Genomic DNA, 25192 nt, shown 5'->3' on the forward strand with positions numbered 1-25192 from the left:
ACATATTACCCATTAATTAATTCTTAATTTTTATACGAAACATACACCTAATCGTTATTATTATTGATACTGCAATTTGTGATTTCTTTAGACCATAGTTTTAGTCAAAAACTGGACCGCATAACTAAATTTGTTTCTAAAGATATTTTGAAAATTTTTCAAAAATAGTTCTAGTTAGAAATATCGTTTTATCTTATCTATAATTGATAAGAGATTCAATTTCATACTGTATGGATATTTTATTGTCTTGTTAATATAATAAAATTGTTATTGAATGTTGTCTGTGCATGGAAATAAGAAAAAAAAAAGGATGTAAAGATGTTTCATAGGAGCAATAGAAGTCAAAGCAATAATTTTTAGCAATTTTGTCTGTTTGTTTATCAGTATAATTGTACCAGTATCACGCAACAATTACCGCAGTAAATTAAATGCGGTTACCGCTGTAGTGAAACTGAACTCGAAAACTGGTCAATGTTTTGTTTCGATATGTCATTTAGAAGTGTGTCTTTGAAATCAGCGCGTACGAAGTAGCGAGCAAAAAGATAGTTGGAAAATAAAATAATAGTAGGTATATTTTCTTTCAGAGCAAAGACGTCTTTATTGAAAATAACAAATTAATAAATAAGGACAGACTAGACTAAAAAATATTGTTTATAGGTTAATAATAAACTGTATACCTTCAAATTTAGGCTTCATTTAAGCAGAAAATTGTAGATGCTTTTTATATTACTTATTATTATTACCAGAGGGAGACTTTGTACAAAAGTCGATTGCTTGGGTATCTCTGTCCCATTCGTGTTTCAACCGTGAAGCAGTTGTGTTTGCATGGCTGTGTTTGGGTTTGAAGGGTAGGATATGGCGTGAATTTACTGGGTACAGAGGAATGGCAACGCATGGGGGGTATCATGGGCGAAACAGTATACTCTGTTATGTCCATGGTACTGCTCATGTCTATAGGTGACGGTTACCACTTTCCATCAGATGGGCCGTCAGCTTGTTTGCCATTCTAAGTTGTATAAAAAAAAAGAGAAAAGAAGATGCTTTTCATATTTTTAACCGACTTCAAAAAGAAGGAAGTTCTCAATTTAGATGTATTTTTTATGTTTGTTATCTTCATAACTCCGTCAGCTGTAAATCAATTTGGAAAATACTTTTTTATCTCAAAGGATATACTTAGAGATTGGTGCCATAGAAATGACATTAAAATCAGTTCCATAGTTTAGATTTTAAATTGAAATAATTGGTTTTTCCACACAATTGAAGTCTTATTTGTTTTGTGAAATACAAAAAAAAAAAATTATATGTTTTTGTTTTGGCTTATACCTTATTAGGTACAGTATTTTGTTACATTTAGTTTTTTTATTTAAGTTACGTTATGAGTCACATGACTCTATGAATAAAGTCTTTCTTTCTTTCTTATAAATAAATATAATATTATTGTACAAATAAAATATTACAATGTATAAAAGCAAAGTAAATAAAACCGTTGGACAGTGAAATACGGTGGAGAATTTTCGCTGTAATGTTCAAAGGTAACCAACTCAGCAAAGGTCGTAGACTAGTTCAACTCAGCAGTTGGAAATAAATTTCCAGACTTTTCCTTTAGTAGAATAGACTTTAGGATCAGTCATGAATGAGTTCTCTATTGCCGTTACCTGGGAAACTTTATAAATGTGTCTATAGGAAAATAATGAGTGAGTATTATTTGAAAGTATTGCTTTTCTATGTATATTTTGTTTCAATAGGCCCTAATGAAAAGGTATCCGAGTTTTATTGAAACTATCATAGAGAGACTCCAAATTAGTAATAAATAGAAATATTTAAATAATTAATTTAATTTGTAAACCTATTGGATGTTAGACAGACTATTGGGTCTAATAGTCGGATCTCTATTAAATTATTGTTATTCGTTTGTTTAGATTTTCATTTAAATTTGTTGTAATCGTAAGCGTACTTACTTTATAATCTAAAATTGGAGCAGATTATGGACAGATTTGAATAAAACATATACACCTGAACTGATTAACAACGAGAAGTTTTGTAAATATTACATTGAAATTATTTGAAAATCGAACCCAGAATCTATTTAAAAATATATATATTTTTTTACTTTGGCAAAGGGCTAATGTTATCCATTATGCCACTAACAAACAGGAAACAAGACAGGATATTAATAAAGAACGGTAAGCATTTTAGTATTAGTATTATTATAGTTCCTTCCAACAAATTTTTACAAATGGTTACATTAAATATGTTATTTCACTAATTCTTGTACAAAATATTTGTGGTCGTTCAATAATATTGTATTTAAAGAGATAAAAGTTTAAAGCGTTATTACGTAAATAATGTGCTTTTTTGTGTTTTTTTTTTTCTCTAAGTTATGTTTTGTACATTATATTTTGGGCATATTTAATTCTAACTATATGCCACCCCTTCTTTTCTCGTGGGTGTTGTAAGAGGCGACTAAGGGTACTTAATGATCGTGGAATAGGCAGCAGAGTCTTTCTTTAAACATCAAAAGTCTAATTGTGGTTGCCAATTTACTTGCCAAACGCGACAATTACTAGCAAAATCCCCCAATAGAGACTTATGCTCTACAGTAGACAGATAACGGCTGATATTTAAAAATTTTTGAAATTATTCCCTTAATTTAAAAACCAATTTGACCGACTTTAAAAACGATTCTCAAATTGATTTAGGGGAGCTACTCATCATCTTCCTACCCTTATTCCAATTATTTATTTGGGGTCGTCGTAACACGTTTTCCTCTTTCATACATCTCTAATCGCAGCTATTTCCGTATAAGCTCCTAATCTGGCCACATCGTCATTCACACAATCTATCTATGTCTTTATAGGTCTTCTTCTGCTCTAACAGCCATCCGCTTTATCACAGGTACTATTCTTAATCTATGGATTTTATATTTTTATATGAATAAAGTAATGTAGCTTCTAGTGACAGTTTAGAATAGTCTTTTGGTTATATAACTTTCTTAAGTATTAAAATTGTTTATGGTATTAAAGCGTTTTTTCGCTGGCTGGAAATTTCCAAGTCTGCACGTAAGACGATTAGGAGAATGCCGTAAAACAGTACATAAACGGGACATGCTACATAAAGTGAGGGGAAATTTAGTACAGTACATTTATTTTAAGCGGATTAAACCAATTTTAAAGCGACCAGCGCAAGGAAAGGAAAATTTGAAAAATTATCCACTCGCCCAGTGTGGTAACAAGTAATAGGCTATTTATTATATTTATTTACCTCCCTTTTATAGGGGGGGACCATCTCTTTCTAAACTTTCTTAAACGACATAATTTGTATGCCATGAATACTTTCTTTATAAAACACTCATCGAGAAATAAGGCGAGGGCCAGTAAATTTGCCGCTCCGGGCAAAATTGATATTTTCCGCCCTCAAGTTTGCCGTCCCTTGTTTTTGTCGAGTTATTGATGGGGGCTTATTATGAACTTTTAAAAACTTGACAGGTTTAGATCGCGTGACCAGAACATGGCTCGATTTGTGTCATGTTTTTTAATGTCAATAAGTTCAATTTAATGGTTTTTTTTATGGAAGAAATCTACTTCAATCATGCTAGAGTTATAACATTTAATTTGACGTTGCCTTATAATATGTTTTTTATGTCACTGATTTATAATGTCATATTGCTTTATACTTTTTTCTGTTCTTGTATTATTTTGGTCGCAATAAAAATAATTTGATCATTACAAACATAAACATAGCTCATGTGTATGCTCTTCTAATCACAATTTACGGGTTTCCAATTTTCCGTGTCGCCCTATCAAATAAGTAATATCGTTTGCCAATCAGTGAGGTACATACACGAGTTTACGGCAGAACGCACATTGCAATATTGCAGTGAATTTGCTTGACATCCTTTTTGCTATAAACTCCCAGTCATTTTAATGCATTTACTTTGAATCATTACGGTTCATTGTTTCAAATAGCTTAATTAGTGATATATATATATATATATATATATATATATATATATATATATATATATATATAAAGAGAAAACTATTTGAAAGATACTTTGGTCGGTTTAATGGATAGATAATTAGCATAGTTTGGACAGTTTGAAAATCTTAAGGTCGAATGTCGACCTAAACCTTTGAATTTTAAAGTGGATTACAGACTATACTGTTTCGCCCATGTTATCCCCCTTGCGTTGCCATTCCTGAGGTCTCAAGAGTTATTCGTCTGTACCCAGTAAATTCACGCCATATCCCACCCTTCAAACCGAAACACAGCCATGCAAACACAACTGCTTCACGGTTGAAACACGAATGGGACAGAGGTACCCAAGCAACCGATTTTTGTACCAGTGACAAAAAAGAGTCATTGGTGCTATGGAGTGCTATAATTTGGCAATTTACGTTAGAGATCTTCGTATGCATGAGGTGAAGAAGGTAGTTTAAAAATGAGTTGACTTCAGAGGATGACATCGCTTAACGAATAAGAGAGGGGGGGGGGGAGGAGGAGGGACTGTTAGTAATGGGGATCTAACAGTTCCATTAGTTATTAGGTCGACCTCTACGCGGTTTCTCTTGGAAACCATCTTGGTTAATTCTTATGGAATTTGTTACGATAGGCTAACTGACCTGCTTCATCTATAGCTTACGATGCCCTGTCAGCGTATATTAATAGCTTAGGCGGGTTACCATTCCATTGTTACTTATAAAAAAAGCAACGAGTAAGTAGGTAGGATTGGGTTTTTAATTTATATTTGTTATTTATTTTTTTTATCGACTGGGTGAGCTTTACAGTCTCCTAATACCCTCACCCAGGAAAGCATCAGTACAATAAGATAAAACTCACATAACAATAATAGAAATAACATTAGATCTTAAATCTCTGAACACAAACACTCAGTGGTCGGGGGGAAAGGGATTGTTAGTAATGGAGAGTGAGAATCCCATTGCTAGTAATATACCCAACCAGGTCGACCTCCTCGCGATTCCCCCTGGAAACTATCATGGTTAATTCCTAATGAATTCATCATGATGGGCTAACTGGCCTGTTTTCATTCTCATCTATCACCCTTCACTGGTGTTCCGCCAGCGTATCCTGTTAGCGCAGGCGGAGTTACCATATCATTTTCTCCCATCAAAAAAAACACTTTGTGGTCATCCGACGAAACTCCAAAAAGTTGGAGGTAATAACTTACAGTTTATCTGTATGATGACGAAGCAGCATATGCATGAAATGCAAAATGCATTCCAAATATATCATAAAACAAGGGAAACAAAGCACAATATACCATGAAATGCAATAGGAAACCTCGAAATAAAACCCCGTACTACTCGTAAACTACTTGTCAGCGTAGTATAATATCCGCTTATTGTAAGCCTGTGTTCATCAGTGAATTATTATAATAATTAAGCAGGTTGCATATTTAAAAACAAATCGCTATAATTACACTAAACAGTTGAATTCTAGTGTGCGTGGACAATATTCCAATGATCTTCGTGGCGCAGTAATGGGTACGTTGCTTTAGTTTGAGATCCCGGGTTCGATTCCCAGTTGAGCCAATTTAGGGAGCAAACTTCTCAATATCTATTCTGTTCTGGATGTTCTCGTTTGTGGCCTAGTCCTTTGTTGCTCGGTCCTCCATAAGACGATTTCCTAGCTACAGAACCAGGCCATTGGTGTGATTGTGTAACATTTTTTATTATTTTGCACATGTTTACACACACGAACAAACACACACATACACACACACACACACACACACACACACACACACACACACACACACACACACACACACACACACACACACACACACACACGCGCGCGCGCGCGCGCGGCCACACTCACACACGCACATGTACACGCCCAATCAAATATCTACGCATATCTGAACCCACATTAAATGTTACATATCTAAATTAACACTGTTCGCCGCACTATAACTATTAAATATTGATATCTAGAACGACAACAATAACATGGACATCTCTTGCCCGCCGGATGATGTGTGGGCGGGCGAGGTAGGGGCCTCGGGGCGTACCCCATTACCCCGGCTTCTACTCCGGAGGTGACGACCTCCGGGTCACTGGGTTTCTTCAGCCGGCATACACTGATGGTCTGTGTATGCCGGCGTGGTGTCTTTGATATCTAGAATGCACCTCATACATTGTGTCATACGATAGTGACCACAGTCGCGTATGTATTTATTACCAACTTATCTTTATTTTCATTTGTATACGAAATCCGGATTTAGGGTCAATCCGGAAATATTCAACAATTTCTTGCTTTGACTTCCAGGCTTTGCCTAGTGTGGGGTCATACCTATATTGTGCCATAGGCCAATTTTGTTTAAGGAAATATTTTTTTTTATTCTTGTTACTTCTTTTAAACACTAATACATACCTCATTCATATAGTTCCATGCTTGACATGCCCTTACTGGACTCAACGGCTTGTAGTGGTTCCCAAACGTGTACATATAGAAAAGCCATGGTGCCGGAAAGAGCATGGTGAACATGTCGCATAGTGCCATCGCCATTAGTACCACGTTGGTGGGTGTCCGCATGTGTCTACGAGATAGTACCACCACGATGAGGGTATTGGCCACTGTGGTGGTCGCCAGGAGGAATGGGGCGATGTAACTGGAAAAAAAGATGAAATAAATTGGTAATATGAATTGAACTGGTATAAAAATGTTAGTCTCTCCGTCTCATTCGTGTTTTTGCCATCAAGTAACTGTGTTTTTTTTTTATACAACTTAGAATGGCAAAAAAGCTGACGGCCCACCTGATGGAAAGTAGTAACCGTCGCCTATAGACATGAGCAGTACCATGGACATAACAGAGTATACTGTTTCGCCCATGATACCTCCCATGCGTTGCCATTCCTGAGAACTCAGGTGTTATTCCTCCGTACCCAGTAAATTCAAATTAATTTAATTGCGGTGGCAATGAAATTATAGGGCACGGAGACTTAGTTACGAGTCGATCTTAGTTGTCAGAAATTACGTGGTGTCGGCAATATGTGAAGCATAGTACACGTCCCTGAAAACGTCGGAAAATAACATCGTTGGGTCAAACTTCCTGCGTTATGGAAGTCGACAGACGGTCCGTCAGCACTTGCATCATACTACACTTTTCTAATATATGTTCGTAGTTCGAACTGATTTAGTAAATTCGCAGTACACCTATCCCCCGATTTACACGGTAGATACGTTCCAGAGAAAAACGTGTAAATCGAAAATTAAAAATTTTCAAGTCAAAACCGTGTAAATCGAAAAGCTTGCAGAAAATGCATAATTTTGCTATTTAACAATTGTGATTTTTTAACTGATTTTATATGATTTTGCAACATCTACTACTCTATCTCCCTTTCGTAAGCGATCCAAAATTTCGATTTTAGTTTCTAAAGAAATAACTTTTCTTTTAACTTCTTTCGACATTATAAGCCTATAATTTTTTTTAATTTATGTTAATTTATAAAAATCTTAATTATGCACTCACTTGTAATTTACGAATATGAAAAATTAAATCTTTCTGACACTGTGAAACTTTCACTCAAATACAATTTTCCGTAGATAAAACTTTAATTTTATGCGAAGAAATACAGACACAGTGTGCATGTGCAGCAAGTCAGCACATAAGCTCGGGATTCCCCGTGAGATGTGTACACAGCGCACGTGTTCAAACACAGTAGCATTTAGTAGAGTGCGATAAAAACAAAAAAAAACTTATTTGGAAAACCGTGTAAAAGCGAAAACGTGTAAAACAAGTACCGTGTAAATCGGGGGATAGGTGTATTCTAGAAAGCGTAAAGTAATACAGTATTTCCAAATCTTTTGAAAATTATATCTTAGTGTTAATATCATAGGAATAATGGGATTGGGTGGGGGAAAGTGATTGTTAGTAATGCGGACTACTAGCCACATTGCTAGCAATATACTCTGCCAGGTCGACCTCCACGCGGTCCCCCCTGGAAACCATAGTGCTGAATCACCGGTGTATTTATCACGATGGGCTAACTGACATGCCTTTTCATTTTCACCTGTCATCCTTCACTGGTGCCCTGTCGGTGTATGCCGTTAGCGCGGGCAGGGTGGCCATTCCATTATTAACCATCGAAAAGAAACGGTACTGGGTAGAAGTGACACACATGTCTTAAAAATGTACGTTTTTCCCTTCAAACCTTACATAGACAACCCTTCCAGGTTGTCACAATTTTATCACAACAAATAATTCTACGATTAACATACGACACACGTGCAACTGAAAGGGACGTACGCTCTCATTGCGATGCCTGTTGCTTGCAGGCCCTGACTAAATGGATCGCGAGTTGGACGCGAGCCGCAAGTGTAGTTATAATATAATTGTCGAATTTGTCAGTTCTGCGTGGTTGTAAATTCTTAGGACAGTGCAAAATTTTACTCTCATCAATCTAAATAAATTGGTAACAAGTAAATTAAACACTTGCACGTAATTACGGCGTCCATCAGCGTTCTGTGCCCTAACAACCCGCCCTCCTAACCCTATTAAATTAATTTTTAAGATCCAATTTATCATTTACGTCAGCCGCACGCCGCGCTCTCAACACTCCAGTACAAATCTTTCCAGAAATCCGAATTAAACAGAGTAATGTTGCGACTTATAATATTAATAATAAATAAGATTATGTCCCAAAAAACAACTTTAATTGTAATAAAACCAGTTAGGTATTTTAATTTAAATATTAAACCGTTTTTGATAAAATTCCTATATGGGGCCATTTTGTAAATATATGTTTTAGATTAAAAAATATCCAAATTGGCAAACTTAAAAAAATACAACCTAATCTCCTTTTTTTTTAAATGTAGGAGGTTCTAAATTCTCCTTTATTACTTACTAGCGACTCGCCCCGGCTTCGCACGGGTGTACATTACATCACATTACATTAGAAACATCTAACATTATCAGTTTTTCTCCACTATATTATGTATGTATTATATATATAAAAAAATTTTCCTCTTGAATCACTCTATCTATTAAAAGAACCGCATCAAAATCCGTTGCGTGGTTTTAAAGATCTAAGCATACATAGGGACAAACAGACGGGAAGTGACTTTGTTTTATACTATTTAGTGATGAAGCGATCCATGTGATGTAGCCTGCCCTTTGTCACGTTGGATTTTAATGTGCTCGGTGAAATGTTACTTATTACGTTTACCAAAAGGTCACAATTCAAACCTCTCAAACGAAATATATCTGGTTGCAAGATATAATTAAAAATATGTAATTGGTTGTTGTTGTTCAACGAGTGTCTCAACGTTCAAGAAGTGTCTGCCCACCCAAATAACAAGATTATATCTACAGGACCGAATTCGAGTGAACAAGTCAGTGAGACCACGTGTTCTTACAATTTAATTACTTTATATTTAAGTATCATGATAATAAATAATTATAAAATCAATTAAAATATAAATTAGTGTTCTATATACATTACAAGAATAATTCATTACAAAATTTTGTATAATGACAATTTTAATATTTTATTACATTTAAAATAATTAATCTGATTTTTATTAATAAACGTAGGTACACATTTTACACATGATGTTAAAGAAAATTTATATAATTTAAAATAAATATCTAACACGTGCTCTAGGTATGTAATAGGTACGTTGTGCTTATTTAGAAATGGAAATGTTAGATACCTTTCTACTGTCACGGAGGTCAGATAGGAATCGCATTATACAATTACGTTAGAATTAATTCAATTAATATCGATTTAGTAGCCGGTACGTATAATAAACGGTCGCAAACAACACCCACTGACATGAATGTGGATAGACGACGCAAGCTTAATTTACATGACTAAGCGTGCTATATTTGGTACTACGTTAATAAAAATGAAATTTATCCGTTTATTGATATCTAAATCCCTTTCACATCAAACCCATAGGGGTTTAAATAAGTAGTGAGACTTCTTGAGGCTACGTGTACTCAGTGCTAGCATTACTCTGACCATAGGCTATAGCAATTACGAGTATTTACCATAAGCCGATCCGTACGCTTAATACTGTTATTTTAAAATAAAATGGAAAGTAGATTTTTTTTCTTTCGACACAACGGGAATCATATCCACGCGTGTCTGAGCTGTCCAGGCTATATGCATTGTCAGTTTCAGAGATCGTGTTAAAAATAGAATTATATATAATAAAAGAATTGAAGAGACATGCACAACGGTGGTTTATTTCGTATTGACGTAGTAGAAGGTATATGCCTTTTCGATTGAAACATAAAGTTATTTTTTATGGCAACAATGTTGGACTTACTACAGCAGAGGGAGACTTTGTACAAAAGTCGATTGCTTGGGTACCTCTGTCCCATTCGTATTTCTACCGTGAAGCAGTTGTGTTTGCATGGCTGTGTTTCGGTTTGAAGGGTGGGATATGGCGTGAATTTACAGGGTACAGAGGAATAACACCTGAGTCCTCAGGAATGGCAACGCATGGAGTATCATGGGCGAAACAGTATACTCTGTTATGTCTATGGTACTGCTTATGTCTATAGGCGACGGTTACCACTTTCCATCAAGTGGGCCGTCAGCTTGTTTGCCATTCTAAGTTGTGTCAGAAAAAGCAATAAAGCTATGGTAATATTATAAGAATAAACAAACTCTCATACATTTTCGTTTGTGAATGATACCAAACTGTACCTTTTAACCGTTCAGATATTGCGTAGCTTCAGAAGGTACCTTAGACTTATTCGCATTTAACAAATAATTTATGACATGTCGCAATTCACGCGACACATGAGCGAGTGCGAAGCACGCTCTCACTGCGATGTCTGTCGGTTGCGAGCCCTGACTTAATAGGACGCGAGAGGGGGAAAAGGGGTTGTTAGTAATGGAGACTGAGAATCCCATTGCTAGCAATATACCCAACCAGTTCGACCTCCTCGCGGTTCTCCCTGGAAACTATCATGGTTAATTCCTGATGAATTCATCATGATGGGCTAACTGGCCTGTTTTCATTCTCATCTATCACCCTTCACTGGTGCTCCGCCAGCGTATCCCGTTAGCGCAGGCGGGGTTACTATACCATTTTCACTTATAAAAAAAAGTAGGACGTGAGTTGGACACGAGCCGTTATCGCGCTAAGGTATATTCAATCCAATTCATAGGAATGTCTCATCTATCTGAATATTTACTCTTATTGTCTTATATCTATTGCATTCAATTAAATAATTAAAACTAATACATACCCGTACATGGGTTCGGCGTAATTTATAGGGAATTCGCAGGTTACATTCAAATACCAGTGGGAATAGTTTGAGGAGCAGTAATCATCCGTTGTGAAGTTGGAATATTCGAGAGGTATGTATGATTGGTTGTCATAATCGCTGTAATTCAGTTTAGGCACATCTGGAACATCTGGAGGACCCTTGGTTCGGTTGAAGTCCCCGAATAATTCCACCCACTCTTTGTCTTGAGCCGCCATTTTGAGCTATCTCGTTGTCTTTGGCATGTTGCGTGTGTGGTTTTTGTTTGTCTGTGGACAAAAGAAAAATGATGTTATATACAATTATTTATAAGTTTATATTTACTGCTATTAAACTCGAAGATATAAGGAATGAAACAGATAAAATCTTCGAGTACATTATGTACTACAAACCCTTAAAGCTATTAAAAAAAAAAAAAAACTATTATAAATACGATTACGATAAATGGCCATAACAAATTCAAACAAAATCATTTTGTTAAAAAAAATAATTATAAAAGTCAATTGCAATAAAATACACCGACGAATGTCTTTTTGTGAAATTTGAATTTAGAACACGAAATTATTATGTAGTAAATTCTGCTTTTAAACTTTTTTTTTTACAAAGAAAAACGACAGCTTCTGTTACTATTAAGTTATTATCGAACTAACATCATCGTGATATTAGCTTTTAACTGTCCACTGCTGAAGATAAGCCTCTCGCTTAGGGGGGTTTTGCCAGTAGTTGCCAAGCTTGGCAGGCGGATTGGCAACCGCAATTTAGGCTTTAGAGATGTTTTAAGAGGGACACTGCTTCCCACCTCTCGCTCTCCTTTAGTCGTCTCTTATGATACTCACCCCGAAAGGGAGGTAGTCTATTCTATGCTGGGACCACATGGCAACGGCACGAACTAATATAGATGTAGTCAAAATGCAAAAACTGCTAGTGGAAAGCAGTAACATGAGACATCAGCCTTTTGCCATTCTAGTTTCATAAAAAAGGTAAATTTAGAATTTCTTTCTCTCGGAAATCTCTATAAATAGATATAACCATATCGATTTTGCTAAAAATAATCGTATAGCTAGATAAGGTACAAACGAATCTATAGATAGTAGACATATGCAATATCAGTATCGCTCCGACATCTATATATTGAGGAACTCTGGACATTGATGGTTTTTTTTATATAACTTAGAATGGCAAACAAGCTGACGGCTCACCTGATGGAAAGTGGTAACCGTCGCCTATAGACATGAGCAGTACCATGGACATAACAGAGTATACTGTTTCGCCCATGATACCCCCCATGCGTTGCCATTCCTGAGGACTCAGGTGTTATTCCTCTGTACCTAGTAAATTTACGCCATATCCCACCCTTCAAACCGAAAAACAACCATGCAAACACAACTGCTTTACAGTTGAAACACGAATGGGACAGAGGTACCCAAGCAATCGACTTTTGTACGAAGTCTCCGTCTGTTAAATGAATATTTCCGAAGATATTACATTATTTTTGCTATTTAGTATCAGCATTGCACTCGTACGAAGCTAGTTACATATAAAATAATAAGCTCGCGTATATTATTACGACGTATTCATAAAATGAACAATGATATATGTAATTTGCTAAAAGACACATGTAGGGTATGTGGTACAGAATGGAGTTGGTATATTAATTATATATGTAATTAAAAAGAACAAATTACACATTTGTATGTCACGCCATCCAATTAGTAATTTTAAACATATAAAATGACAGTTTCATTAGTGATACAACGTTCACGTTATGAATATTTTTTTTTACACAACTTAGAATGGCAAACAAGCTGACGGCCCACCTGATGGAAAGTGGTAACCGTCGCCTATAGACATGAGCAGTACCATGGACATAACAGAGTATACTGTTTTGCCCATGATACCCCCATGCGTTACCATTGCTGAGGACTCAGGTGTTATTCCTCTGTACCCAATAAATTCACGCCATATCAAACACAACTGCTTTACGGTTGAAACACGAATGGGAGAGATATATGTGAAGATATGTTACTTCTAAAATTGTTACCTATCTTTTATCGACAATCGAATAAAACGTAAAATCTCTGTTCTTATTCAATACAAAATTACAAATAATTAATTCAATTATATTAAAGTGAAATTGATTTATTTCGACAAATAAGTTATTAGGAAGCTGTTTATTGCTAATAGAATATTATTCCCTTTGCAACGCAATTAATAATATAAAATAATCTTTGATTTCACGAGCACATTAATTTTATATGAAACAGGCTGTATAGCTGTTTCATATAAAATCAATTTAGAGGTACTATTTATTCTAAGTATTTATAAGTGACCGTTTTTCGTGATTTTATTTAATTTATTATTATTCCTTTTCATCCCCAGGATATTTTAAGAGACAAATGGGAGAATAATATTATAAATTACATACTATATTCTATAAACTACATAGTATTTATTTACGTGTGTTGCCATATCTACTGATTATGTTTAGTTTAAGTTTTAGAATAAATAAAGTGTATATATTACATATGCTATTTGTATATAAGGGTGTAATATATGTAGGTGTATTTAAACAAAAAATGTATTTTGTAGGGTATCTCCCTCGTGCAATATATGTTTGAGATAATGGACATGTATGTTTATTGATCCCTTCATTATAATAAGAAAGGAAAATTGTACAGTTATATAAGGGGCAAGAAAGTGGGAATTTAAAATAAAATTATATATCTACAATATATAAATTCTCTCGCAAGTTTGCTTAAGAATCTAGCTAAGATTTAAATCTTATAATAAAATTGTAATTACACGATGTCTGTATATAAGAGGTATTTAAGAAAAAATAATATATAAGAAATTCTAATACGAACAATAGAAACCGAAATTTTTAGAAATTATGTCAGTCTGTCTATATGTTTGTTCAGGCATCATACAATAAATACTGTACGAAATTTCATGCTAACTTAAAAAAAAAACTAGTGTATGATACGTCTTGATACGCCATCTAGTAGTAGCCTATAGCATAATAGCCATTTTATTGATTATTCTACTTGTAAAATCCACATGAACGAAGTAGCGAGAGAAAAGCTAGTAAGTAACACAAGGTTTTCATATTGATAAATTACTATCGATTAGAATGTTTCTGAACCGAATAAGATATAGTAGTAAATAATAAATAATTGGCCGTGTGGTCCCGGCATAGAATAGGCCACCCCTTCTTACGTCGTGGGTGTCGTAAGAGTCGACTAAGAGAGGGCGAGGGATCAGCAGCAACGTCCCTCTTAAAACATCTCTAAAGCCTAATTGCTGTTGGTGCCAATTTAGTGCCAATCCGCCTGCCAAGCGTGGCAACTACTGGCAAAATCCTCCAAGGTGAGGCTTATGTTCAGCAGTGGACATATATTACACAACGCCATCTAGCGCCAAACTAAGCACAACTTATATAATGGATACTTATTTTAAAGCATATATTCATTTTTATTCAACGTCTAAATGTACTGTACCATTCCTGCACTAGATTACCCGCTAATTAATTATTTTCTCTCTAACTACACTGGGTTGGCTGAAAGAGATATCTTTTAAGCCCACCCTTGCTAACAAGTTTTTTTTTATAACACGGAGGGCAAACGAGCATGCGGCTCATCTGATGGTAAGTGACTACCGCCGCCCATGATCACTTACAACATCAAAGGCATTGCAAGTGTGCTGCCGGCCTTTTAAAAAGGAGTATGCTCTTATCTTGAAGGTTATGTCGTCGTATCGGTTCGGAAATACTGCTGTTGGAAGTTGATCCCAAAGAGTGGTAGTGCGTGGAAGAAAGTGCCTTGAAAAACGCACGGTGGAAGGCCGCCACTCGTCCAGATGGTTGGAATAAAACTTTAGTTTAATTTGTTAAACTAATCGCTGTATCTTTTGTTCGAGTGCAATAAAGAATATATATTATATATTTATTTATTTATATATAAATAAATAAATACGAGGCGAGGTGAAAGCAAAAGTGAAGCAAAGCGCTAAACACCCCCTGAAGAAGACTTCCGGATGAGGTCGAAATAAATAACGACAAAAACACAGTGAGTTAATTAATATCCCATATTTATAAAGACAATGGATACTTGCCAATTGATAAACATAATAAATACTTTTCCTTTGTAAATACATTACTTCATTCGTGTAGTACCTTGTAGTTAGTTGAAGAGAAGGCATTAAAATATAATTTTTTATTCATATTTGACCTCTTTTAGAAGTCGATCTTCCTACTTCTTGATAGAAAACAGATTGGCTATACGGATAATGGAATTAATTATGCAAAAACACAAATGGGTACATTTGTGAGGCTATATTATCAATACGCATTTTGTTTTTAAAATTAACGCCAACAGATAATCAGTTGCTGATTTAGTTAATATAAAATTTATATATTTAGATTATTCCATTCCATTTTTAAATTACAGGACAGATATGAGTTTATATAGTAATTTATTTGGCCGCAAAACACGACAGAAATGGATTTTCATACAACTTTTGCCGGCCGCTGTCCGCATGTATCTGGCCAGTACGGCAATTTTGATTTATCTCGAAGAAGATTGTCAAAATAATGCTCACATTTCCAAGCACGTTTGAGAAAAAGTAGTTTAAATAATAAAAAAATTATTTTTATCGTTTTGGGCAAATAGCGGTGGCAAAATTAGGGTGGCAAAATCTAGGTTAAAAAAGGCGACAAGAACAATAAAACTAAATCTTGCCGCCCTTTTATCCTCGCCGCTTTGAGGCGATTGGGCCCTGTTTATCTATATTTATAAAATTGTTTGTCTTGATTGACTACAATACATAGCCAAAAGTGCTAAGTCTAGAAAGCTGGAATTTGGGACATAGGTTTATTTTATAATGTAAGGTCCTGGATATCAACTTGGTCTTCTTGACACCGTTCAAAGAGGAGCTATGAGAATACTCGACGATTCCAAGCTCACAGATGGTATCGAGCCCTTAAGTCTGTGGGCGAGACTTTGCTTCCCTATGTGTGTTCTACGACTTGTATAACGGATTGTGTTCTGAGCAATTGTTTGAAACGACGCCTACTGCCACTTTTTAACATCGCACCGCTTACCATCGACAGAGAATTCATCCTCACACGTTTGAGCCTAAATGGTTACGTACAATGCGGTTTTAGAAAAAGTTTCTCTCATGAACACTCAGGCTGTGAAACGTGCTCCCTGCCGAGGTTTTCCCAAGAGACTACAGTATGGGGTTCTCCAAAAAGGTTTCTTCAGGATCGGCAATGCGTACGTGACATTCCTAGGAAGGCGCCCATAGGCTACAATAACCGTTTACCATCAGACGGGCTGTATGCTTGTTTGCTAGTTTCGTGGTATGAAAAAAAAAATATTCCAGAGTATACTTAAGTTATAAAAACGTTACGTTTCTTAGAATAAAGGATTGATTTTAACACACGTGCAAAGCTGCGGACAATAGCTAGTATAGTTATCACTTGCTTAATGGCCTTGTAACAAGCCTTACGTATGAGCGACGTTTTGTGTTTGCTCAAGTGTAGAAGGTCGTGCACTAATCGTTTGCATAAGTTATTAGCTAGTGAGCTTTATTAGCTGACATATGTAGGTATTGGAAACAGTAACGTGGCCTGGTGAACGAAATAGCGCGAGCTAATTACATTTCAGTCAGTAATTAGAATGTAATGTGTGTGTGTGTAAAGGAACTAATTTACAGATTAGTTGGATATATCACGAGTTTTAATCGAAATTATTTATTTTGAGACTTTGTACAAAAGTCGTTTGCTTGGGTACCTCTGTCCCATTCGTGTTTCAACCGTGAAGCAGTTGTGTTTGCATGGCTGTGTTTCGGTTTGAAGGGTGGGATATGGGGTGAATTTACTAGGTACAGAGGAATAACACCTGACTCCTCAGGAATGGCAACGCATGGGGAATATCATGGGCGAAACAGTATACTCTGTTATGTCCATGGTACTGCCCATGTCTATAGGCGACGGTTACCACTTTCCATCAGGTGGGCCGTCAGCTTGTTTGCCATTCTAAGTTGTATAAAAAAATAATTATGCTTTACTGTACAAAAAAATTGCATTGTTATATATATATTTTTAAATAAAGATGTACAACAGGTGATCTTAACTCATTATTGGTAAAATAAGGGCAGACCTTGTTTGTTCACCAGTGGACGCTTAGCAGCTGATATGATGATGATGATGTTTATATATGTATGTATGTTTTTATTATATATATTTGTATAAATGTTCGTGTTTAAGCAAGTATATTAATACAATCATAATTTTTTATTGTTTTCCATTGTATATATATTATATAATTTAAGTTAATATAGATACGTTTGTAACTATTTACCGATAATAATTTTCGATATTCCTTACACCATGTTTACATTTTTCTTTTTCGAAAGGTGCAAGGTGACGGGAAGAGCAAGCGTAGCACTAAATATGCCTTTTCTACTAAACATTTTTTTTTGTAATGTGGTCACTAAAAATAAATAAATAAAATAAATTAAATTCTGTACATAAAATTATTAACAAGTAAGAGCGAGATGATAATGTGCTGATATTCTAAAAGAAAATTTCCCCTTAACAAGCGACTAACTTCGAAGTAAACTTACTTTGAGAGCGTTATTGAATTTTAAGATTCGGCTCCAGGTTTCTGGATCAATCAATCAATCAATCAATCAATCATCTTTATTCATATACATCTGTTACAGATACTTATGATACGTCAATCTATAATTATAATAATTACTATAGAAAATAATATTGATTTAAGAAAAAATGCAATAATTACATTTACAATACAATTCACATTAATACAAAATTCAAATCCATGCAGTTTTGTCATTTAAATAGTCATTTAATTTATAATATGCTTTTGTACAGAGAGTCCTTTTTATATATGTCTTAAATTTTCTTTCATTTAATTGTAAAACGTCATCTGGAAGTTTATTATAAAAACGTATACAGTTCCCCATGAAAGATGTACTGACTTTTCTAAGGCGATAACAAGGAACATTCAATTTGTTTTTATTTCTTGTATTGAAATTATGTATGTCACTGTTATTTTTAAAAAGATTTATATTTTTACGTACATACATAATGTTTTCGTATATATATTGCGAGGGAACAGTAAGTATACCTGTTTGCTTAAAATATTCCCTAAGAGATTCCCGAGAAGGCAAATTAAATATTGACCGAACTGCTCTTTTTTGCAGTACAAAGATTGTATTGATGTCAGCAGCCCTCCCCCATAATATAATGCCATATGACATGATACTGTGAAAGTAACTAAAATATACAAGCTTAGCTGTTATTGTATCAGTTAATTGTCGGATTTTTCTAACAGCATAAGCAGCTGAACTCAGCCTGTTGGCTAATTCAAATATATGGGAGCCCCATTGCAACTTATAATCAACTACTATGCCAAGAAAAGTGGTTCTATCTACAAAGTCTAAATCCTGGTGGTCTAATCTAATAGCGGTATTCACTTGCTTAGTATTGGATATGGAAAATCTGATACATTTAGTTTTTTTTGAATTAAGTACTAGATTATTTGACGTAAACCATATCAAAACCTTAGACAAAGCAACATTTACATGGTCAAGGTTATGTGTATTTCTATTCACTTTAAACATTAGTGAAGTGTCATCAGCAAATAATACAATATCAGACAAATCTTGAACATGATACGGTAAGTCATTCATGTATACAAGAAAAAGAAAAGGACCCAAAATAGATCCCTGAGGCACACCCATTTCAATATAAGATCCACTAGAATTGACACCGTTTACTTCTACTATTTGAATTCTTGAATTTAAGTAAGATTTTAAGAGATCTAAAGACTTATTTCTAACTCCATAATGTTCAAGCTTCATTAATAAAGTTTTATGATCGACGCAATCGAATGCCTTAGAAAGATCACAAAATACACCAATTACATCTTGTGAATTCTCCCATGCACTGAAAATGCATTGCATTAAATTAATGCCGGCATCAACAGTGCATCGTCCTTTTGTAAATCCATATTGTTGCTTGTGGAGTAAGTCACGTAAATTAAAATGGTCTAACATTTGTAGAAGAATTAATTTTTCGAAAATCTTACTAAATACTGGTAGAATTGAGATTGGCCTAAAGTTAGTAAGGTTTTCCTTATCACCAGACTTAAATAACGGCATTATTTTACTAACTTTCATTAGATCTGGAAACACTCCTTGATCAATACTCTTGTTAAATATTATAGCCAGATGAGGAGCAATTTCATTTATTACAGATTTCATTACCTTTACTGACATACCCCAAATATCTTCCGTATTTTTCAGATTGAGAGAGTTAAAGGCTTTTATTATACAAGAAGAATTTATGTAATGAAACCTAAAATCATAGATACAGGAACTCACAGTGTTTTTTAATAATTGTTTAGCTAAATCAGGTGACGAATTTAATGATTTTGTTGCTTTTAAAGGTATTGTTGAGAAAAAATTTTCGAAAACTTGAGCAACTTGATCATTTTTATCAACGATACCATTTTCAGTTTTCAGCCTATATTTTAACTGACGAGACTTTTTGTTACCTATTTCCGTGTTTATTATGTTCCACGTAGTCTTTATTTTGTCTTTAGATGTTGTAATTTTACGTTTTAAGTGAAGGATCTTAGCAGCGTTACACACTCTTTTAAATATTTTTGAGTAATTTTTCACATATTCAACAAAAATAGGTTCTTGCAAATAGCTCTTGATATCATACAGTTGATACATATTCTCTCTACTTTTTCTAATACCAAACGTAGACCATTCACTAAATTTTGAATTCTTAATCTTTGACTTCTTAATTGGAAAATTATTATCAAAATGAGATTTTACTATATTGAAAAATCGGTCATATAATGTACTAGGATTTATATTATTATCATCATACTTTAAAAAAGGTATCATTAGTAAAGGATCCAATTATATTTTCTGTCTTTCTCACCACAATTTATAGCAGTTTTAATTTGGTGATTTCACATTTCAGTGAAAATTCCTTGAACATTTTTATTAACATTTCTGGTCACATTAAAATAATATGTTTCATTGGATGTTATTTTTGATTGATTGGGCACAGACTAAAAGGAATTGTATTTTATTAAATACTAACAAACAGTGAATGTATTTATTTGCTTTGATCAAATATCCTTGTCTCTGGAAAGTGGTACATTTTTTAATAATCCTGCATATTAGCTTTTAAATTTGGAATAATGAACGCAAATATGCCAGTAGCAAATAATAACATGTTGACTCATGATTGAAATATTTTATTATATTTAGATATAGTAAATTTCAATAAATATACATAATATCAACAGAGAATTGAAGAGAGTAACTGCTGAATTCTTGGCGGGGTTTCTCAGTGAATAACAATATTTCGAATCCACCAGTAGAATTATACAAAACGAAGTTTGTATATAAGGCTATTATATAATCTCCTCGCAAAAGAATATATATATATATATATATATATATATATATTCTTTATTGCACTTGAAAATAAAAGATACAACGATTAGTTTAATAACCTGTTATTACGTTAGGGTTGGCTTACCTCTGTAAGAGATCTCTTCCAGCCAACCCAAATACAGTGAGAGAAAAAATTATTAGCATATAATCTAGTCCAGTTTGTATTTTTCACCAGGCTCTAAATTCTAATAGTAGTTGTAGAATTGGTTTTAATTTATGAAATATTACAGGAAGCCAACCGCAAAAACGGAAGGGGTGAATTGTTTCAAAGTTATGCTTTATTAAAATTATATTTAACTTTTGCACCGTACTGGTCGGTTTGTAAACGTCAAGAGTGAACGTGCATGGTTGTTATTTAAAGATAAAAAGAATTACCTAAGTTTGTAAGTATTTCGTAGTGCAATGGTTACATCTTACTAATACATATATTCTATAGTTTTCTTTAAGTTTCTCAAAGATTGAATGTAAGAGATCCCTCTATGGGATAAGTCCGCCATTGTATCAGGTGGGCATTCAGCTTGTTTGCCATTCTAAGTTGTATAAAAAAAAGCACCGTGGAGGTCAACCTGATAGGGTATATTGCAAGCAAATGGACTGTCATACCCCATTACTAACAATTCCTTTCTCCCTGAGGATTAGGATATTATAGCTCTGTGTTCGTATATATAAATTTGATTTTTATTTTTTGAGTTAAGCTCGCTTTTGTACATCTCTGCATTATTTTAGTGTATTATTAGTGTGTCCAATAAAAAATAAAATCTAATATATAAAGTTCTCGTGTCGCGGTGTTTGTTATCAAACTCCTCCGAAACGGCTTTACCGATTTTTACCAAATTTTGTGTGCATATCGGGTAGATCTGAGAATCGGCCAACATCTATTTTTCATACCTCTCAATGATAAGGTCTAAATATATATTTTTTATTTTTTTTTTGATAATTTTATTTTTATTTCATTATGATTTAGCATTTTAAAATACATATAAATTTAAATATTCACGCTTTTACGATCAAGCCCTATTGTTTAATCGCAATTCTTATATGCCGCAATAGGGTTGCAAGAATACAATCGAATATAATAATTGTAGTACGATATATTTTCATGTATAGTTCTAGAAATAATGTATATGGTAAAACAATGTCTACCGAGTCAGGTAGTAAATAAATAAATTTTTATTAAAATTAGGATTTTTTGTCACTGGCTTTTGCTCGCCACTTTATACGCGTGAATTTTGTTAAGATACACCTTTTAGAACACAACTCAAAACAGTAATCAACTTGGTGCAGTAGTTTTTGCATGATCAAACATACATACGTCTGTATAAAAAAATAATAAAAAAAATATTGTTTTCTTTTTTTGGCTTTTGTTGCTCTTACGATCCCTTATATTATTTTTTATTAAATAACTAGCTGTAGCCTGCGACTTCGTCCGCGTTTCCGTCGTTTTTCGTAAAATAAGTAGCCTATGTCCTTCTTCACGGTTCAGTGGTTTTGTTGTAACAAACACATTTCCCTTTACTGCTCTGCTCCTATTGATCGTAGCGTGATGAAAAGTATACTATAACCTGCCCAGGAGTATTAAGAATAATTGTACTAAGTTTCGTTAAAATATGTCGAGTAGTTTTTGTTTCTATAATGAACATACAGACAGATAGACAAAATCATCCCTGATAGTTATTTTGGAAATATATTTTATGTACAGAATTGACCTCTCTACAGATTAATTATAAGTATAGACTTATATATTATATTACAGACAGCGTCTAATTACAATATCATTATATTAGTAAGATATATTACTCTATTCGCTAATTACAGTGGAAATAAGTCAAGAATAAAACTTTGACGTGAAATTTTCATCCCTCCTTATTATAAATTATAAATGAGATTTGGCAAGATTTTGCCAGACCTCTCCCTCCATTAAGCTGTAATTAATGGATAATGGACGCCCTATAATAATGATTATGAAGAACTATAATATTTTACAGAAGCAAGAAGAGCCTCTTTGATAATTTACAGTTGCAAAGATAGAGAATGCAACTTCGCTTCTCTGAAGTACCTAGTCTAAAACTTTTCGTTAACTTGGCCTTACAATTGTGACAACAAACTATACAACAGTTTAACGTACTCGAAAATTGTTCTTTAACCGGTAACAAAACATTTCTTAAGACGGATATTTGATAAAGACAAACTAAAAGAATCTCTGGGAGAACTTTAGAATTTCGGAGAAGACATTTTTAAATTACTACTACAGCAACATAAAAAGAGTCACAACTACGGAGCAAGTTTTGTTTTTTTTTTCTATAGTAATTGGTCTTTATTTTTACGATCATTCAGAATATCCCTATGTTTAACGTTTCCCGTCTTTTCGATCAATACGTTATACAATACATTCAACGATCACTATGTCGAATCAATGAAAATCTTTTTAACCAACGTCAATCACAACTACGGTAGTAGTAGTATTATATATATATATATATATATATATATATATACTACTATAATACTACTATAATACACATAAAATTCAATGACACTCCTAATTACATTTGTGACACAGAGCAAGTTATCATAAGTTATTTAAGAGTCAGCATTGTCTTTAAATCGTCAAAACTAGAAAATAAGTATATGCAATTACCTGGAAGTATCAACACAATGAAATAAATAAATACTCGCTGTGTTATAAAACTATTTACAACATGTCTCTATCCAAAACTTCGATATTGATAGATATCATAAAAGATCTAACTACTTCATAATGGAAAATATTACGAGTACATTATTACTTTAATTAACGGGTTACATAGATTTTATGAAGTCGTTTTTTTGTTCAAACTGACGTGGGCCTGCTAAAATCGGTAAGAGAAAAATTCTAGAGAAACTTTGAAATTTCGAATTTTGGACTATTCATTTTTAATTTTTACCCACGACATGAAGATGGCGCCGTAAATGTTCACATGTGGCCATTCTTATTTAATGCATTGTTTTTATTTCATCCATGAATATTCACGAATGTTATTAATGACAGGCATTTTGCGATAAAACTTCGGCAATATAAAGGTTTCCATTAAGGATCGTTAAGTCTATTGTTTCAATGGCTTAATTAATTTTGTAGGACGTTTGACAATTTACAAATTAAAAAAAAAACAGACGAGGACAGTAGTGTTGGGCACTGGATTACTATTGATTGTAAACATTTTGGCGGGAAAAGTCATTAATAGTTTTTTACATACATACAAAGCATCATAAAATAATATAGGATTACAAACTAGAAATAGAAATTTATGATATGACAAAAACACAAGATACAATGGGCCCCACACTAGGCGAACCTGTATCGTTGGCATTCGACAAAGATTAATAATTTACAATCTGTTACAATAAAAAAGTACATAGTGGGCGGGTATTAATATAAATAAAAAGGAATATAAATATAGTATAATGATCATTTGCTAATCAGACAATCGTATTTTACTTTTTCATTTTTATTTGTAACACATAAACACTTACACTTCACTTGATAAGATAAAACAGGGGATGGATTGTAAAATTATAGCAATAGATTATAGACTTAAATTAGATAGTGTCTCTATACAAATACTTTGTCAAAAACAGGACATTTTTTTATACATATCTGTGTAAATCGGGTTGTCAGTAAGTACAAGTTAATATTAAGTATATGGGAAGAATTTATTTATAAGGTCAAATAGAAAAAAACGATCCAAAAAAAATGCTTATTTTTACTGAATTACTAAATATAACATATGTTTTCGTTTTTAAGTCTTTAAAAATATATATACGATTAAACATGATGATAATTAGTTATATACAAACCCAAGTTTGTTTAATTCTTTTGTTTGAAAATTGCACACCGCTCTACCCGCTGACATTGATGCTCCTTTCCACTTTGGGTTTACTGGAAGAGAATTCTTTTAGAGTTCGTCTTTGTACATTTCTGTTATATCTTTATATATTATCAGTGTATATAATAAAGTACAAATAAATAAATAAAAATGACCACAATTTTACTAACATATGTACATTAATTTATAAGCAATTCATACGAATATGTATATTTATATTATATTAGAATTCCAAATTTAAATTTAAAAATCGATTAGTTTTGGATTTTTTTAATCCAATTATTTACTACACTGAAAAAAAACGGCGCTGTGTTTTAATTAAAAAAATAAATTGTCAACCAAATTAAATATTGATACATTTTTGACACTCAAGGCTGTATCTATATAAGCTAAGGTTTTAGATTAGGTGACCTATATTCCCCATAGCAATGGTCACTTTGTTATTGCACGATGTAATAATATTTTTACGACGTAAACAAAATTGTTATTAATTTTATGTGTTCGCTATCAATGGGTAATATTCGATTACAAAACAGCGGCCATCTTGTGATGGCGTCATTACAATACTCATATT

General features: G+C 33.6%; 1 protein-coding gene across 2 annotated transcripts in view; it reads right to left on the reverse strand.

The window, feature by feature from the left end:
- The window catches only part of LOC113514821 (sex peptide receptor), a 386799-nt gene that overhangs the window by 14958 nt on the left and 346649 nt on the right, over positions 1-25192 (reverse strand). For both annotated transcript variants that reach the window (XM_052891839.1, XM_052891838.1), the window contains 2 exons: positions 11231-11517; positions 6397-6634 (listed from right to left, as the gene is read on the reverse strand). In XM_052891839.1, coding sequence (XP_052747799.1) covers positions 6397-6634; positions 11231-11466 — 474 coding nt within the window. In that variant the 5' untranslated portion in view covers positions 11467-11517. The remainder of the gene's footprint in view (positions 1-6396; positions 6635-11230; positions 11518-25192) is intronic.

Source organism: Galleria mellonella, unplaced genomic scaffold (genome assembly GCF_026898425.1).
Source record: "Galleria mellonella isolate WM207_F2 unplaced genomic scaffold, CSIRO_AGI_GalMel_v1 utg146, whole genome shotgun sequence".
Taxonomy (NCBI): domain Eukaryota; kingdom Metazoa; phylum Arthropoda; class Insecta; order Lepidoptera; family Pyralidae; genus Galleria; species Galleria mellonella.